The sequence below is a fragment of the Centropristis striata genome, chromosome 2, assembly GCF_030273125.1.
Source record: "Centropristis striata isolate RG_2023a ecotype Rhode Island chromosome 2, C.striata_1.0, whole genome shotgun sequence".
In the NCBI taxonomy this organism is placed as follows: Eukaryota; Metazoa; Chordata; class Actinopteri; order Perciformes; family Serranidae; genus Centropristis; species Centropristis striata.
The window spans coordinates 22,673,598-22,692,332 of record NC_081518.1 but is presented as its reverse complement, the minus strand read 5'-3'; the positions used below and the strand labels follow the sequence as shown (position 1 = coordinate 22,692,332).

General features: G+C 38.8%; 1 protein-coding gene across 1 annotated transcript in view; it reads left to right on the top strand.

Annotated features, from left to right (window-relative positions):
• The first annotated feature begins 7,192 nt into the window (after nucleotides 1-7,192).
• Nucleotides 7,193-18,735, top strand: part of otog (otogelin) — a 63,857-nt gene continuing 52,314 nt past the window's right edge. The window contains exons 1-11 of the mRNA XM_059346333.1: nucleotides 7,193-7,396; nucleotides 8,360-8,517; nucleotides 9,991-10,112; nucleotides 10,343-10,551; nucleotides 12,136-12,266; nucleotides 12,367-12,473; nucleotides 13,874-13,983; nucleotides 15,740-15,865; nucleotides 16,082-16,190; nucleotides 16,614-16,660; nucleotides 18,134-18,279. Of these exons, the coding sequence (XP_059202316.1) occupies nucleotides 7,249-7,396; nucleotides 8,360-8,517; nucleotides 9,991-10,112; nucleotides 10,343-10,551; nucleotides 12,136-12,266; nucleotides 12,367-12,473; nucleotides 13,874-13,983; nucleotides 15,740-15,865; nucleotides 16,082-16,190; nucleotides 16,614-16,660; nucleotides 18,134-18,279 (1,413 nt within the window). The 5' untranslated portion in view covers nucleotides 7,193-7,248. The remainder of the gene's footprint in view (nucleotides 7,397-8,359; nucleotides 8,518-9,990; nucleotides 10,113-10,342; nucleotides 10,552-12,135; nucleotides 12,267-12,366; nucleotides 12,474-13,873; nucleotides 13,984-15,739; nucleotides 15,866-16,081; nucleotides 16,191-16,613; nucleotides 16,661-18,133; nucleotides 18,280-18,735) is intronic.

Sequence of the window (18,735 nt, the reverse complement as noted above, 5' to 3'; positions counted from 1 at the left end):
CAAAATATATTTTAAATTATATTTACTTGAATTCAAACACGTTATTAAGTCACCAAATAAAACTTTTTTGTTTTCTGCAGAGCACTGTGTGTGTGTGTGTGTGTGTGGTTCCCCGGCTCGGCCCCGCCCACCCCGCGCGCGCCCACCTGCGCATATTTTATGCTAATGAGCAGGTGCAGCGGTTCTTGAGGCGCGCGGCGGGCCGCTCGGGGATGATCCGGATGGAGCAGCGCAGGGAGCAGCGGGAGACCAGCCGGAGGGTTTTCACCAGGTGATGCTGTCCAAACCCGACTGACTGCGGATCGGCGAAACACGAATGGATCCCTATTTAAGACGGAGTTGGAAAAGGCTTTTTCACTTCTTATCTTTGTATTTTATCCTAATTTATCAAGGTGAGTCACCTAAACACGCGCGACTTCGATCAGCTGCTTATACCTCACACAGTGGAAGTGAAGAGCAAACTCACTAAATGTTTAATTTCTTGTTGTAAGAGTTTAAAATAAATTAGGAAATACTACTACTACTACTACTACTACTCTACATGTGTTTTATGTAGCAGCTCAATTGTTCTTTCATGTCTACATCTTGATTTATTTTTCAGTTTAGTTGTTCTCATTTTATTGGAGTCACACTGACTTTCTCAATTTTTATTTATTTACTTATATTTATTTGGAGTATTTATTTATTTTTCTTGGATTTCAGCGCATCTGTCCTGGAGTGTTGAGAGAGAGAATCTTTCTAACTGGAATGAATTTAATAAGTGAGTTATTCATTTTTTCCCCATATTTGAACAGCAATGCATTCTTTTTATTATTATTTTATCATCATTTTTTATGTGTTTAGGTTGATATTAATTGTGATATGACTTGAACAAAACATTGTCTTTTTCATTATTCATTTGTATATACATATTTTTCTCCAGAATCATGTGTCTTATATTCTATATTATTAATAATGATAATAATAATACTGTTACAACTATATCCAAAGCATGTTGTTGTAACAAGGGCTGAAATTTTTGGCAGAATCATCAATTTCTCCAAGACAAAACATTCATTTTAAACTATTTTGATAAATCTAAGTGTTTTTTTTAAATTTGCAAACATTTGTTATGAGTGTTGTATCTCAAATGTGAATATTTGCTGTTTTAAAAAAAAAAAGTTTTCCATGAAATCAAAGTGAAAGTTTTTAAAAATTATATTTTAACTATTTTCTTTTTTGGGCATTTTTTGATCCCATAATATCGTTGCTGTTTAGACGCACAAAATTTCTTAAATTAAATAATTTAACTAGGGATTTTTAAGCAGTATTTTTTTTAATTTTTGCCAGTTTATGGACCAACTGATTAATCAAATGATTGAGAAACTAATTAGCAGATTAATTGACTTGTTGCAGCCCGAGTACTTTATGTGGCTCTGTGCCAGCAGTATTTGGTGCAGCAGGCACTGCTTGTCTGATTGATGTGCAGTTTAGAGTTTTTTTGGGGGGGGTTGTTTGGTTTTTTGGTGGTTTGGTTGGTTCCTGGTCGGTGGTGGGTTTGGGGTGTCAGGGGGAAAACTGCCACAGGAACAAACCTCTCCTTGTTCTCTCTGTCCCAGCAGCGGGAGCAGCAGGATAAAGCAGCAGAAATGGGACACCGCTTCCCAGGGAGGGCAGGTAGGCAGCCGCATTGATCATTGATGCTGATGGAGCTGCTTCAGACACAGATCACCAAAAATCTGCAGCGCTCACACCAAAACACAGCCGCAGAAAAACATCACCTGGAGGATGTTTATTCTAATAATTTATACACAGTGTTCCAACATAAACTTCCAATATTGTCACTATTTGCATATAGATGTAGATTCACAGACAAATAATGCATAGTAAAGGACTAAACATACAGTTTAATGATAGACAATGATGTAAATATATAAATAAACACGATGTCTATGATGTGGAACAGTATAGTTATAGATGCAGATTGTCTACATTTTTGTATCAGAGTTTTAAAGAAAAGCGACAGAATTTATTTTTGCATTTTAATTTCAATTTGATAACAAAAAGTATTGTCACCAACGTTATTTATGTGGTTTTATTGTGCATTTTCAAAAAAATTAATTGCAAAAACTCGCTGAAGTTCAGTCCAAAAAACTGGAATCTTTTAATCAGAAATACAAGACAGGAATACATGATAAGTGTCTTTGAAATCCATGCATTTGTGCACAAAACATGTCAGAATGTCCCTGGAGATCCAGCTCAGGTTGTACCTAGATGACATGTTCAGATATAATCTGAAAATTATACTTTGTTCACCGCTGATGTGCACTTCAGCATGTAAAAGTGAAATTGCTCCTCAGTGACATTTGTTCCTCAGAAACAGACATGTGAGGGAGTCCCAGCAGGAATATACAGTGGCCGGTCTGTTGTCTCACTCTTCTGCTATCAGAGCCTCCATCAGCCTGAATGTGGTCGCTCCTTTTGTCCGGCTTTGCTTTGGCTCAGAGAGGCGTGAGAATCCGGTCCAAACTATAGGGGGTTAGTAAACGAACAAAGCAATTAGTAGCACAGGTTGCAGGTCACAGGTATAGAGAGCCGATCTATTTCATGTCAGAGATGTGTCATCTGGGTCAACGCGGCTATAAATCTGTGTAGGACATATATTTACAGTGTTGGGAGAATTACTTTTAAAACATATCTGATAACTGATTACTACAAATGTAATGTGTAATATGGTCCATTAGTTTACTCAGATCATGTAACGCAGTCTAAATACTTTGGATTACAATTGGAATATTTCATAATCGTCTTGCTTAGCTGTCTAGGTCTTATATTTTTATACCAAAAACATTTGGCATGTCCTCCAGACTAAACAACCTCATATGTCATTTGTTCCCACTCTTTAATACCACCCAAAAAAATTAAAAACAACAAAAAAAAACATTACTGCCATGGCGGATATAATAAAGTGATCCCTTCAAGTAATCTATTTCTAAAGACAGTAACTGTGTTCAGAATACCACTAATTACAGTTACCAAACTGTAACTGTAATGGAATTTAAGACCTTATATGTATCCCAATCAGTGATTAATAATTCATCAACACACCCCTCAGACCCCCCAATCCTTCACCTTTGCCATCTGTTTTGTACGTGCTCTTCAAGATGAAAGCCTTAGTTTGAGAGCTCAGGTATCCAGAGAGGCTCAAAGTCTAAAAACAATGACTGATGGTTTCTAAATGCCAGTATTTTAAACCAAATCTGCAATAACTGTTTAATTTCTGACGTTTTTTGTGCAGAAATATGCCATTATATTATTTAGTTTTATTCCAGGAGTTTTGAAAACCTAGTCTGTTGCTTGAAACAGCTCTGCATGGTACACAAAGGGAGAATTCACATTTTAGTTCAGCAAACTACTCAATAATCATTCACTCACTGTGTATCTTATACAGCAAAGATCATCCAAAAATGAAACAAACACATGAGGGAGAGGTGGTGGGGGTGGGGTTATAAATCTGGATGGGAAAGCTCAGTTGGAAGTCACAGAGGATTCATTAATGAAAGCTGGATGACAGCTCTTTTCTCTCGAGCCTCTTCTTTTCCCACCGCTTCCCCCTGTTCCATCCTAACCAGCCTGGACTCTGGCTTGGCAACAACCAGCGTAATTCTGGGAGGAATTTTTGCCCCAACAAAACACAGAATTGTAAAAGCTTTTGGTGTCTTACATTTTAATCAAATCTTTATTAATCCGTCACCCGAGAGCGGAGCTTGTTTTTCGGATTTGATAGATTTTATATTAAGCTCATGGAATTAATTAAAAGAATCAGACTGCGTTACAAGGACTTAATTTTGATTTGCTGAAATTGGCCCCTTGATCTCTTTTCCACTCAGTTCCAAAGCCCAATATGACAATGATCAGGTTTAATATATTTGGTTGGAAGAGGCTCTGAAACGTTGTTAGTAAGGGTCAGGTTATGGTTGAATGACTAAAAGCTTCCTACTGTTGCATGAAATACCTGTTGATACATTTTCTCTCCTTGAAGGACCTCCAGACAGCAGCTGCTGTGTTAGAAACCAACATGTCTTCCTCCAGTCATTCACTGGTCAGCAGGACATCCAATCAGATGTCCAATCAGACACCTTCCAGCTCGAAGAGGACACCCACCTCTTCATGGACCCTCAACTCTGACCAATCATCTGCAACCACAGCACCATCTAATGAAAAACCATCCAGAACAATATCATCCAGCCAATCAACAGGAGGCACATCACAAACCAGCCAATCACAAACAACAACAGTACCATCCAACCTACCACAAACTAGTCCAGCATCAGTTAGCCAATCACTAGCAATAACAGTACCAGCCAGCAAATCAACAACCACCAAAACACAAACCGAGGAATCGCCAACAACCACACCCCAAACCAGCGAATCACCAACCACCACAACACAAACCAGCGAATTGCCAACCACCACAACACAAACCAGCGAATCGCCAACCACCACAACACAAACCAGCGAATTGCCAACCACCACAACACAAACCAGGGAATCACCAACAACCACAACACAAACCAGGGAATCGCCACCAACCACAACACAAACCAGCCAATTACCAACAACCACAACACAAATCAGCCAAACACCAACTACCACAACCCAAACCAGCCAATTGGCAACCACCACAGCACAAACCAACCATTCACCAACCGCATTAGAATCAGCCAGCCAATTTCCAACCATGATAAATTCAGCCAGCCAATCGCCAACCACCACAACACAAACCAGCCAATCACCAACTACCACAACACAAACCAGCCAATCACCAACAACCACAACACAAACCAGCCAATCACCAACTACCACAACACAAACCAGCCAATCACCAACAACCACAACACAAACCAGCCGATCACCAACTACCACAACACAAACCAGCCAATCACTACCTACCACAACACAAACCAGCCAATCACCAACTACCACAACACAAACCAGCCAATCACCAACTACCACAACACAAACCAGCCAATCACCAACAACCACAACACAAACCAGCCATATACCATCCACCACAGCATCAACCAGCAAATCTAGCACAATTCCCCCCAGCCAATCACCAGTTATCACTGCATCAACCAGGAAATCATTCGGCAGCACGACAGCTAGCCAAACACCAACCAGGACAGCACCAGCCAACCAAGCACCAACAAAGAAGGCACCCCCTAGCAAAGTACCAACCAGCACAGCAAAATCCAGCCAATCACCAAACAACACAGTTATACCCAGTCAATCACGACTCAGCAAAGCACCAGCCAAGACCTTAAAAGGCCATTCAGCAGGAAATACCACAAAACCTAGCCAATCCAACCAAACACCACCAAGTCAATCAACAGCCAGCTCAAAACCATCACAACAATCATCACTCACTTCAACATCTTCTGAACAATCACCAACCATTTTAACATCAGCTAATCAGCCAATAAAAAGCTCAAAAGCATCACAACATGTACCAGATTCAGCACCATCTGACCAATCCCTGACCGGCTCAGTGCCATCAAACCAATCATCATCCGGTTCACCAGGAAACACAGTCGGCAGAGACGAGCGTCCAGTAAACATTTCACTGCTCGCCAGGCAGGCGAAGGAAGCCCTGAGGTCATCAATCCGTAGGATTAAAGGTATGTTTTTATGGAAAAATTCAACCCTAAAGCCTCTATAATATACTTTTCATTTTGGGGCTACCATTGGGGGACGCCAAAGTCAATTCTTAATCCTACACATATATTGGCTTTAGGAGAACAGTTTAATTAATTCACTTTTTTTTGCTAAAAGTTTAAGGACAAATACGTACCTATCTCATGTTTGTGATCATTTAAGGATCCTTAACACTAATGTTTGAGTTATTTAATCTGGTCACTGACTGAAATGTAAAAATAGCAATAAAACAACAACTGTGCCCATTTTGTCTGGTCAACAAGAAGCTGTTCCAGCAGAGCTCCCCACAAAACCAGTTTTTAAATTTTAGTTTGTGCACAGATAAATAACCCACATCCAATGTGTTAACCAGAAGGGCACATTAATTTTCCTACTAGGGAACTAATTTTTCTGATCATTCCAACACATGATCAGACTAATCAGAAAGTGAATAATAATTTTGCTTTCCCAACTATAATTCGTATCTGTTCTACAATTAAACAGGTTCTTCAGGTCAGCAAAACTAATTCCCAGCTAGTTGAACAATATGAAACCCATTCACCAAAAGACATCCATGCCTTTACTTGTCAACATGACACAAAGCAGCAAACTATTACCTGCATTGGCACAGAAAATGTTAGTGTCCTGTAAAAACACACATATTTTATCTATTTTATGCCTTTGGGTGTAAAGCATTGCAATCTGCAATGCAATGCATTGCAGATTGTGGCGGCTGTGGCTCAGTTGGTAGAGTTGGTTGGCCCCTAACCGAAGGGTTGGTGGTTCGATCCTTGACCGTCGCAGCCGAAGATGTCGAAGTATCTTTGAGCAAGATACTGAACCCCAAATGATCCGGTTGCTCCGGATGCTGCGTTCATTGGTGTGTGAATGAATTCCCAATGGTGGCAGGTGGCACCGTTTAGGGTAGCCTCTGCCACCAGTATGAATGTGTGTGTGAAAGGGTGAATGAGCGCAGTCTGTAGTGTAAAGCGCTTTGAGTGGTCGCAAAGCGACTAGAAAAGCGCTATATATATTTACCTGACTGACCTGAACATTCTGATGCCAGTTATGAAGGACAAGAAATGTGAAATGTAACTTTCAACAGAGCAGCACGTAATCTTCCTGTTTTACTTCCTCCTGACAGAGTGAACAAAAGGAAAATAGCCTTTTATCTGATTCATCAAGCCCCCGTTCCCTCGTCTGCCCCCCAGTAAAACCAAACCCCTGTATGGTACCTGTGCTTGTGTGGGACGCGGCTGGCTGAACAGACAAGCTGTAAGCCCACTGAGCAGATGGTGTTACTGCAGGATGAGGAGCCATGGTTTGGTGTTTGGTGGTGCGTTCAGTGCCTGGAACATTTGTTAGGGCCGCACAGCTCCATATGAGCTCTGACAGATGGCGACTTTAGTTACAGTTGTGACCTGTAGTTACTCAAAGATATTTCTGACAGTGTTCCTGCTCTATAAATGTTTTCATTTATTAATTCTTTCTCACTTTATATCAGACCTTAAGATTCGGGTGAAATTTGTGGCAGTGAAAGTATTCCTTTGTGGATGCATCTCTGTCTGTTGGATGAGCAGCAGTATAATTGTTTGTTTGTTTGTTTGTTTTCTCCCAGCAGAGCCGTGCATGCTTCCCTGCCTGAACGGAGGACAGTGCATTCAGTCGGAGTCGTGTGACTGCAGCTTGTATCAGGCCACTGGACACAGATGTCAGACAGGTGAGAAAAACAATCAGCCATTATAACATCATAAGAACTTCAGAAGCGGGGGCTATTTTCACAACAATTAAAGCAAAAGTTAAGTGACCAGCTTGGTGGTGATTAAAGAAAAGTCTTTAGTTTATTGCTTTTGTTTTAAGGGAAAAATGTTTCATAAAAACATGAAACTTTAATTTATTTTATTACTCCAGCTTTCATCTCATATGCCATTTTATGACTTATTATGAGGCCAATTTTTTAATATTTCTTTGTTCCGTCAAATTTTTGATAATAATCAACACATTTCAATATGAAGTGACTTCAACACGACAAAACGTCTCATTCTTATTTACAAGAGATTTGGTCAGCAGTATTAGGTTCTTAAATCTTATTTTTGTAAAATAGGACACAAACTACCAACAGAGTGGGATAATTTCATCTGTATCTACAAAAAAACCCACTTTATTTTAATTTCTCGATCTTATTCTGTCTTGTGTCAAGACACTGAGGAAATTTGGCGGCTTATGCTCTATTAATCTATATTTCTGCATAAAAGGTACAATGAGTGAGAAATCTCTACTTCAGTAGCACTTACATACACCAAACCTTTCAGTTTTATTTACATAGTATATACAGTATATTCTGAAGGTTTTGACAGTGGAGTCTGTTCATATATATATATTATTCATAATTCATATTCATATTATCCTAATTTATAAAACATTTTTTTATTAAACTTTGACTTTGGTATTTTAACAAAATAAAACAAGAATTATGAACCTGGCCTTATTCAATGTTTAAATTTCTGTTCAGGAAATGTAATCAGATTAACACATATTTGATAAGATGATGCCTCATTTGTATATTTAGACCTAAAAATGTAGAAAACTTGCAATATAGAAAAGAGATGTCCTAAATATTGTCAATCAACTGGGGAAATCCTTTTTAAAATAATGTCTTTTCTCCTTAAATTCCCCTGCCCAGTTCCTAACCCCGGCTTTGAGAGGGAGATGACGTGCCGCTCGTGGGGTCAGTACAACTTTGAGACCTTTGACGGCCTTTACTACCACTTCCCTGGTCGCTGCACGTACACGCTGCTGAAGGACTGTGAGGAAACCACCCAGGCCAGCATCGTCGTCCAGGTGAGTTCTAACTCACCGCGAAGCGAAATAAATCCACCCGACTCGAAGCTGCCCAGAAGGTTTCGCTTCGTCGCCTGCTTCCAGTCGAGGAGGGTTTGGACTGGGTGGTGTCCTGCTCTAAAACACACTCTCCTTTCTGACTTCTGCGAGGTTCAGTCTCAGCCCGAGGAAAAGATTTGCTCTGAAGATTAGTGAAAGCTATCTGGTTATTAGAGTCAATTACCATTAAATACTGCAATTACCCACTATGCCTTGAAAGCATCTGCAACAGACCGGGACTTTGTTCCCCTGAAAAGGCAGCAGATACCGTATCTGTCTATGGGAAAACTGAACCAAACGGGGAACACGGAAAGATCTAAATGCATTATGATTACTGACAGTACATTAATACCATCTCATATACAAAAAGATAATATAAAGTTGCAGTGATAACAAATCCAGAACATAACACAACAAGGTGAGATAACGTTTTCCTCTGCTGCAGTCAAACCCACACTTTACTCAAGAATGTGTGTGACTTTTAGGTTCAAGTTTCAGCGTTTGAATCACACTTTGAGGGAGAGTACAGGCTGAAATTGCTTTGATTGCTTTTTTTTCTCTCTTTTTTCTTCATTGGTGCAGTACTGGAGCTGGTATAGAATCCACTGCTTTACGGACATCAAAATAAAACTCATTGTTAATATAAATTTCTTTAACTCAAAAGTAAAAAACCTAAGGTGAAACAAATAAGAAGATTCGGGGAACTCTGAGAACTTTTATAGTCAAAGTTTAATGTCAACAACATGAAAAGACAAAAATCAAGTTTTTAGTTTGTCTCTCAGTGATTTCCGTCTTTGGCTCTCAGCTTCAAGACCATTGATTCCTACTTATGATACCATCTTAAAATGCTTCACAAATACATAATGTTATTTCTAAAAGGTCAAATAATTTGCTAAAACTGTAGCTTTAAGTAAACCACAAAAATTTGAGAAAATAGTGCATTTGTTAGGGACTACTCTACTACTCTACTCTAGTGAATATTTGTTGCAGCAGGATGGTGTGTGTGGGACTGAGTCAAAATAAACTACAATTTGTGTGGTCAAGGTAATGTTACAGTAAAGTAAGTGAATAAAATTATGTAAATAATGTCTGTCTTCATATCAAAGCCTGACTCAGTCAGTGGGTTTTACCAAGGAAAATCAGGGACTTTTTTTTAAATGTTTCTGTTATATTATAACTCTGAAAGAATAACAAATGTCATTGAATGTTTACAATTATGGATATTACCTTTCTCAAATCAAGTCTTTGCAAGTAAATTTTCATTGTCTACTGAAATTAATATGCCTGAAATTTAGGAAACTAATCTTTGGCGTTATGTCAGGATTTGTAATGAAATGAAGGGGAAAACATGAAAAACATCAGTTTGATCTCTTAAAAGGTGTAATGCATAACTATTATCATAATAATTTTCACGATGCATGTTGCTGTCTGCAGGTCCACAATGACCCGGGCTGCAGCTCTGCCCCCTACACCTGCCAACGATCTGTCAGCCTCTTCCTGCCGTGGGAGGGAGAAGTTCGGCTGCACGCCACCAGCGTAACCTTCAAGGGCCAAAGGTTAGCCAACAGAACGTCTTCAGATACAAAATATATTTATGTGTTCATGATTTCAAATTCAGTTTTCTGTGATTTATTTTACATGGAATGAAATATGCTCTAAATGTGTTTTTATATGTTTGAATTTTAGATGTATTCGTAGTTACCTTTAGAAAGTTTAATACCCTTCATCAGTGCGTGTGAGCTCTTTACAGGAGAGAGAGTGGTTGGTGTTCACTGTCTGTCTTCAGTCTGCAGCTGCCTCATCACATCCACGACCTGCAGCTGGAGCAGATCTCTCAGTATGTTCTGGTGACGCAGCAGCACGGCTTCACGCTGGCCTGGGAGGGACGCAGCGGCTCCGTCTACATCAAACTCAGCCCAGAGTTTGTGGGCCGAACCTGCGGCCTGTGTGGGAACTTCAACGCAGACGTCCAGGACGACCTAAAGACCAGTTATGGTACGATCATTCTGTCCCTAAGCAGGGATTTACAGGTCAGATGTCAGCGTTAAAACTGGGACTAAATGAAGTGCATGACAGCATTATAGAGACCAGTGGTGGAAGAATTAATCAGAGCCTTCACTTAAATAAATTTCTCGTATGATTTGATGATATAATCATGAAAATGAAAAGGATACTCTTATACTTTTATATTGATATTATAAGTAGGGCCGGGACTTTAACGCGTTAATTAAGATTAATTAATTACACAAAAATGAACGCGTTAAAAAAATTGACGCATTTTAATCGCACTTATTTTTGCACCGCGGAACGTTTCTCACTGGATGAGTTTCAGGCGGACCCATTATACTGGAGCACCAACTAGCGTTCATGAGTTCAGACAACAACAAACCACAGTGGACATGAAGGAAGAAGCTGATGAGACGCTTTGGTTGGCCCCGTGGATGATGGGACATTTTGTTGCTAAAAACCAACGGATGGAAGCGTCGATAAGAGCATGGTTGTGTGCAAGCTATAGAATTTCTGAAATGTACTATAGGCCTATTTCTAAACATGCTATTGCTACACTTAATGGCAAAAATTGCACTGGTCTGTTGGATTTGAACAAAACTAACAATATTTTTGTTGCTTAAGCTTATGCATTCAGTCATTATTCAATGGTATACTAAAAATCCATGTGAAAAAAATTACTTCTCACTGTTCTCAGGTCAAATATTTATATGCGATTAATTAATTACAAAGCCTCTAATTAATTAGAATTTTTTTCTTAATCGAGTCCTGGTCCTAATTATAAGACATCATTTGATTGTTCATGCATTAATGTGAAAGCAGGATTTTACTGTCGCATTTGGTTTAGATTGAGTGAATGAACTATTGTTTGCTAACTAACTAATGATTATTTTTTTTATTATTGATTAATCTGCTGATTATTTTCTCCATTAATTGATTACTTTAAATTAATATACCATAACAATATTATTACCACATTTACATTGCAACACTATGGTATGTAACAAATTTTACATAATTTGTTAAAACTTTAGAAAAAAATGGTTGTTTTTAGAATATGTTCTGCTCAATATTGATGAAATGTGTAAATGTAAAAATACAAAAAAAATTAATTTGATGGTTTTTTTTTTATTAAGTAATTATATGTATAAGTCCTTAATATTTATCATTTATTTTGTGGTTACACCATTTGACATCTTGCCAACCCTTATTTGTCACTGACCCATATATTACCCACAGCCCAAAGTGACACCTTCGCAATTTTAGTTTTGTCCAGCCTCAAAAAATGATTATTAAACATTTTTTTCACATTAATTTAAATAATTAATTAGGAAAAACAGAATATCTTCCAATTTGACACACTGTAACTACCAAATGTTTGTTTATTTTATAAATATGTTTTTTAATCGTTGCAATAACTTTCTGTCAATCAACTAAATGCAATAAGATTATTTTACAAGTCTAACTTTCACAGTAGTCAGCGATGATGTAAAGCATATTAAATTTATTTGTGAACCCCTCCCTTACTTTCAGCAGACCAGACCTTTTTAAAACACTTTCTGTCTCTCCCAGGTGTGATGACACATGAAATCGAAATGTTTGGGAACAGCTGGGTGGAGGCAGAGCCCCACGAGGCCCGATGTCCGCTGGTAACCTCCGGCTTCCCTTCTCCGTGTGATGCGGTCGAAGCTCATGTCCTGCTGGTAAGATGTTTGATGAAAACATCCTATGACATAAACTGCAAATCCAACTGCGAAAAAAAAAGATGTGTGAAAAACTGTCTCTGTGTTTTTGCGGCTGCAGAAAGTGGAGGAGATTTGTGCAATGCTGCTGGATCTGCCATTTCAGAGCTGCCACGACTTTGTTAGCCCGCTGTCCTACATGGCCAGCTGCTCCAATGACCTCTGCATGTAAGAACACCAGATTCAGATCTGCCCTGGCGTTCATTTTGTCCCAATGGTGGCCTGTGATCAAATTCATGAAGGGTCAAGGTGGTCCTCTATTTGGACTTTTCAGAAAATCCTCGTTATTAAGGATCAAATGGCATCACACGTTGATTGGAAAACCAAAGCAAAAGTAAAACCAAGCAAAGGTCCCACCATGAATTAAATGCCTAGCCATTATTGGCCCTAGTTTGACCCCCAGCTTTAGTTACATTGTTATGAGGCAAGCATTACTAGATTTTTTTAATTTTTCAATGTTTATGTGCTTACGTTGACTTTCTGTTGTGGGTGCCGATTGTTTGTTAACACTATCAGACTAAATTTCAAATCTAACGTTAGTGTTGGTTGGTACTGTTGGTGCTATAATGGAGCTGAAGAGAGGCAAGGCACTCAGAAGCATGCATAAACGTAACATCATTAGGATTTTCCCAGCAAGAAATCAGTCCACAGGCTGTTTTAGGCAACCAAGAAAGCCAGGAAAGGTTTCAGTTTTCAAGTTACGTGACAGTGCGTTCACACATTGGCATTACAAAGAAATTAATACATGTAAATTGCTTCACATAGCACCTTTAATCTGTTGCGGACCATGAATATCAACTGCAATTTTTTATAGGAATTGAACTCTGTTTTGAACAGAGTAGAGGTGTACCGGGGTGTATTTTAAAATACTGCTACTAGGAGACACCAAAGTCAGATGATTTTTTTTAAATGTACCAGTTTTTTTAAAGTTGTGTCTTTCTTTAAATAAGTTTCTTTAATAATCTGACAAAACCTCTCATCATATAGAAATATATACATTACTTATTTAGTGACCAATTTAACATTAATAACATCATGCACTGGGTATTTTGAGTTTTGAAAATCTTCAATTTAAGCTGCAGTGTTGAAATCTGCTTGCTTGGTTTTTATGTTTTAGGTTGCCACTTGAGGTGTTATTTGAGATTTCTTTGATTTTCACGAAACAGACTTCAAAGAACACGTCTTTTTGTGGACCACTTTTTGTTACTGTCTGGTTTAAAATGATCCCACTCAAAGATTTCTTCATTGAGTCTTTTGGTGGCTCAGGTCCATGATCCTGAACGTGTCCTCATTTTTTGTGTAACATTGGCCCTGGCAGTCTGTTACTGTTCACTCAGTTTAGTGGGTTCAGACACAAACCTTATCAGATAACTTATACAGCCATACTACAACACAAATGTTCAGCTATAGTTTTCCATTTAGTTGGAATATTTACTCATTATGATGGAGACACAGCTGGTAAAGTTATTATTTGAGGTGCCGTCTGATTTCAGCGTACCTGGCTCCTGTGGCCACACCTCTCCTGGCCTCGCTCAAAGAGTCCTTCTCTGTTTGTTACTCTGTTGAAGGTCGGGTCCCAGCGGTGATGTGGTATGCCAGGTGTTCAGCGAGTATGCCCGGGCCTGTGCCCACGCTGACCACCCACTGCACGACTGGAGGCAGCACATTCCTCAGTGTGGTACGTTTTTCCAGGTGTTTCTAACCGTGCGCCACAGAGGACCGAAAAAGCTGCACATTTCAGTTCAACCAAACACAAAACCAACTACATTTTCTGCTTAGATTCTCCTAATATGAATATACAATAATATGAAAACATACTGCACTGGAAAAAGAATGACTCACTTATTTCATAATTATGCACAGGTATTGTAATACTTTCATCTAATAATCATGAAATGCTAATATGAGGTATGGAAGATTTGTATGAAAATGAGTCAATTTATTTTTCTTTGGCAAATGCAATACACACATGGTGTACAAATTAGATAATTGAGATGGTGTATTATTTGGACTATTGGACTATCTAGTTTAGCATAAACTGGATATGAGAATACAGACATCATTATGGTAAAAATGGCTAGCTAGCTGGCTAGAAGTCACAGTACATAAAAGTAAAATTATGAAAATAACACAAATTCTTGCATTTTTTGTTCAGTGAATGTAAAAATGTACATTAGTTAAAGAAACATTAGCTAAATAACTGTTGGCTAACTCTGGCTAAGGCCAACTGACGCAGTGTTAACTTAGGAAGCTGGCTAACTTTAATCAAATCAAAATTTATTTATTTATCCCTGAGGGTTCAGTGAGTCTGTTATCTCTGTTAGAATGAGACAGCCTGATTGCTGTAGGAGCGAAGGATCTTTTTCACTAGTGGAACAGCTAACTTTAAGGCACAAGACATTAAACATTTCTGACTTTTTTGTCAGTTTAATGAAAAATATTCAATATATATAATCACACTATCCACTAAAATAATTTCTGTTGGTCTGATACATGTGTTGCAATACTGTACTTAACATATATTAGCTTAAGAACCGTTAAATGTGGCTGTGAGTTAGCTTAAGAAGCTAGCTAATGGAATGGCTAACTTTAAACCAAGACATTTAACCGTGAAAATAACACAAATATAATACAACTTCTTACCCTTTTGTCAGTTTAATGTAAAAAAAGGCAATATATAATCACACTACCTAAAATAATCTATATCAATCTATCTATCAACTGTGGCTAAGGTCGACTGCAGATGGGGCTTAAGTTAAACTGAAAATAATAAGACATACATTTTAACATTTTAACATAGGCTATTGTGTTAAAATATTGTCAAATTGATCACATCATTTACTTCAGTTCTTTAAGTAATGTCTGCAAACCAATTGGATTTGCTTAATGTTAGCTAGAACCCTAGAGTAGTACCTATAGGGCACAGAAGATAAAATATTCAATACATTTTAGTCAATTTTAAATATTGCCAGTATTTAATCACATTACATTGTTTCAATACTTTGATACTGCCTGGAAACCCACTAATATTATATTTATTGATCAAATATGTGTACTTATAGCTTGTGTGACTTTAGCTAAAGAACTGCTGGAACAGTTGGAACTGGCAAGCTCGCAGGCAGGGGATTTAAATTACAACAAAATGACACAAATTTTAACATTTAAGTGTATTTTATATGTAATCACAATCTTTAAGTCATCTTACTGTTGCTAAAGTTAACTGCTGCAGATCCATTTGTTGTTTAAATAAATTATATTACCATGCTTTTATAAATGATTGGTTGGTTTGAATAATCAACATGTATACAGGACAATTCAACTTATTTTTTGAAGATCATAGTTTGAATCCATCGTTTGATGGATTGAGTTCCCCATTGTTATTTTTTTAGTAGAAAGTTTTTGACATCTATATTGTGTCTAATTTTTGCGACCAGCGAAGCAGTGTGTCCTTGGTCTGCAGTACAGGGAGTGCATCAGCTGCTGCCCGGCGTCCTGCAACCTGGAGCGAACATGCATCGACAGCAAGCTGGCCTGCCTGGACGGATGCTACTGCCCTGAAGGTGAGTTTCTATAATCTGATTCTTTCATTAATCAGACAGTCTATTACCCTGAAAAAAATTTCTGAAAATACACCTTTTATTACAATGTCTCTCTTGTCTCCTCACCTTAAAACAAATCTCCTTTGCTCTGCATAAACTATTTTTTTATTACTTTGCTTTTGCTTTCTACAGATAGTTTGATGCAATAATGTTGTTGTTGCTGTTGTCTTTCATCAGGTCTGATCTACGAGGACGGAAGCTGCGTGACGCCCTCCGACTGTCCCTGCGAGTACCATGGCATGTTTTATCCATCTGGACAGACTCTGCAGGAGGAATGCAACAACTGGTGAGCAGTGTTTGATCTCTATTTCGCCTCCTATGCCATTATAACAAGGCTGAATGGAAAAACATTGGATAACAACTTAAATTGATCTGTTCAAATATTGTCCTTTTATCCGGTAAATAATGTTTGCAAGAAGAACCAGCTTGATGTATTTTATAGAATTCAAATAGCGTCTCTGACAAGCTCTTTTCACTCGCTTTGGATTTCAAATGAACCCATGATGGACACACGTGAGACCATGTTGAAATACATATCATCATCACGTATTAAAAAAACAGTTATTGTGCTGCAGACTCCATGCAGCCCTTTTAATCTTCTCAGATCTGACCACCTGGGCTCGGTGTGTCCAGTTTCTATCAGTGATCCTGCTGATTAGCTCAGCCTTTCATGTTCCCCACCTGTGGACGTCTCTGCTTTCTGTTTCAGCACATGCGTGGGTGGAGTGTGGAACTGCACCGAATACAGCTGCCCAGGTTTGTGCATTCTCTCTGTGGGTGGTTGAATTTTTATTTCGACTGTGCTGCAGCTCGTATTCGTAACCAACGAGATGCTGTGATGGGAGGTGATTATTTTATAACAGGAAAGATGATCTCAGCAAGACGTCTTTTCCTCAAGCTGCTTTATTCTGTACATCAAAACCTCTGTAGTTAAGGTGAAAAAGGAGGAAGGTTTCTGAGTTTTGGAGCTCTTAGAGACAGGTGTTCCTAGTTAGGGTACAAGAATAGAGGAAGCTTGCTTGTAAGGGAACAAGAACGGAATAACTATCAAACTAGCAAATGTCAAGAAATTAAACCCTCTTTTACTAAGAGCCAAAGGGAAGAAAGTCCCTAGACATGCAAGGAAAATGAACTTGCTAGTTTTGGAGAAAAGAACGAAAATAGCTTTCTACAAGAACATAGGAAGCTTCCTAGATAGGGGGCAATGAACGGATGAGTTTTCAAGTTAGAGAGCAACAAATCAGGGAGTAAAAAGGGCAAGAAAGGCGGAAGTTCATGTTTTTAAGGAAAGGGAACCCTCCTAGTTTTAAAGCACAAAAAAGGAAGGTTATAAGTAAAGGGAAGTTCCTTTGAAGGAACAAGGGAAGGAGAAACATCCTACTTAAGGAGCAAGACAAGAAATGAGGCATCTTAGTGAACAAGAAAGGAATCATAGCAGAGGTTGAGGAAGAATAATGTCTCCTACTTCCTATAAGGGACAAGGGAAAGGAAGGAAGGAGGAAGGAAAGGAAAGGGGGAAGCAAGAGTAATTCTAAGAGGGCAAAGAAGGCAGATCTTTCCTAGTTCGGGAGCAAGGAACGATGAGGGAAAAGCATCATAACAAAGAGCAATGAAAGAGATAGATTCCTTTAAGGGAGCTAGGAGGAAAAGCACTCCCTTGATATGGTACAAAGACATAGGGTGGTTCCTAGGTAGGGGTCAATTAAGGATGAGTTTAACAAGTTAGAGAACAACAAATCAGGAAGGAAAAGGGAAAGGAAAGCTCACGTTTCCTAAGGGAACACCTTAGAGTTTGAGCAGGAAAGAAATTAAGCTTTCTAATACGAAACAAGGAAAACGTAAGAATATTCGTTAGGGAACAAGGCAAGAAAGGACAAAGCAACTTAGTAAGGGAATACGAATAGAAGAACAATTGTAGCAGGGGTCAAGAAAGGAAATTGCCTCCTACTTTGGGAGTCACAGATAAGAAAGGCAACGCAAGGAAAGACAGGGCATCTTAGGTAACTTACTTATTGAGGAGAGAGGATGCTTTCCATTTAGAAAGCATAGAAAGACCAAGCTTATTACATAATTAAGGAGCAAAAAAGAAGGGCAAATAATTTGCAAGTGAGAAGAAAGAAGGTAGCTTTTTTGGTAGGAGGCAACTAAGGAAGAAGGCTTCCCAGGAAGGAGACAGGCAGCAAAGATGTGAGAGGAAATAAGTAAAAAACTGTCCTCGTCTCTCTACAGGCGAGTGCTCGGTGACTGGAGATATGTATTTTCAATCCTTTGATGGGCGGATCTTCACTTTCCCCGCAACATGTCAGTACGTTCTCGCCAAAAGCCGCAACTCAGGAAAGTTCACGGTCACCATCCAGAACGCCCCCTGTGGAGCTGTGAGTTACCTTTAATCTGCTTTAATCAACTTCGTATTGATTTTTTTTCTCTGAATCTTTAAAGAATCTTGCAAAACTCTTCCACTTCCACAATCGGCCTCTGCAAGTGTTCTGCTGTCTCGGCTTACAGGTTTATGCAATTTGTCTGTCATGTAGATCATATCATAATTTAAGTGCTCAATAATCCCTGCTGAGTCCAGCTCATTTCTGTTCAAGAGCCATGTTTAGAGACTTGGAGAAATTAATGCTTCGGGGAAAACGTCGTCGATCTAAAATGGGGGGAGATAATGAACATGAAAAGCAACAAAAGACTGAGAGCTTCTTCTCCTCTCTCTTCGAGCCTTTAATATCCCAGCAGCCTTTGAGCTGCTCGGCAAACAGGGGGCGAAGGAAGGGGAGGAGGCGAGATATAAGATGTCCCACTCATCAGAGCAGAGGCCCGAGACCTCTAACAGC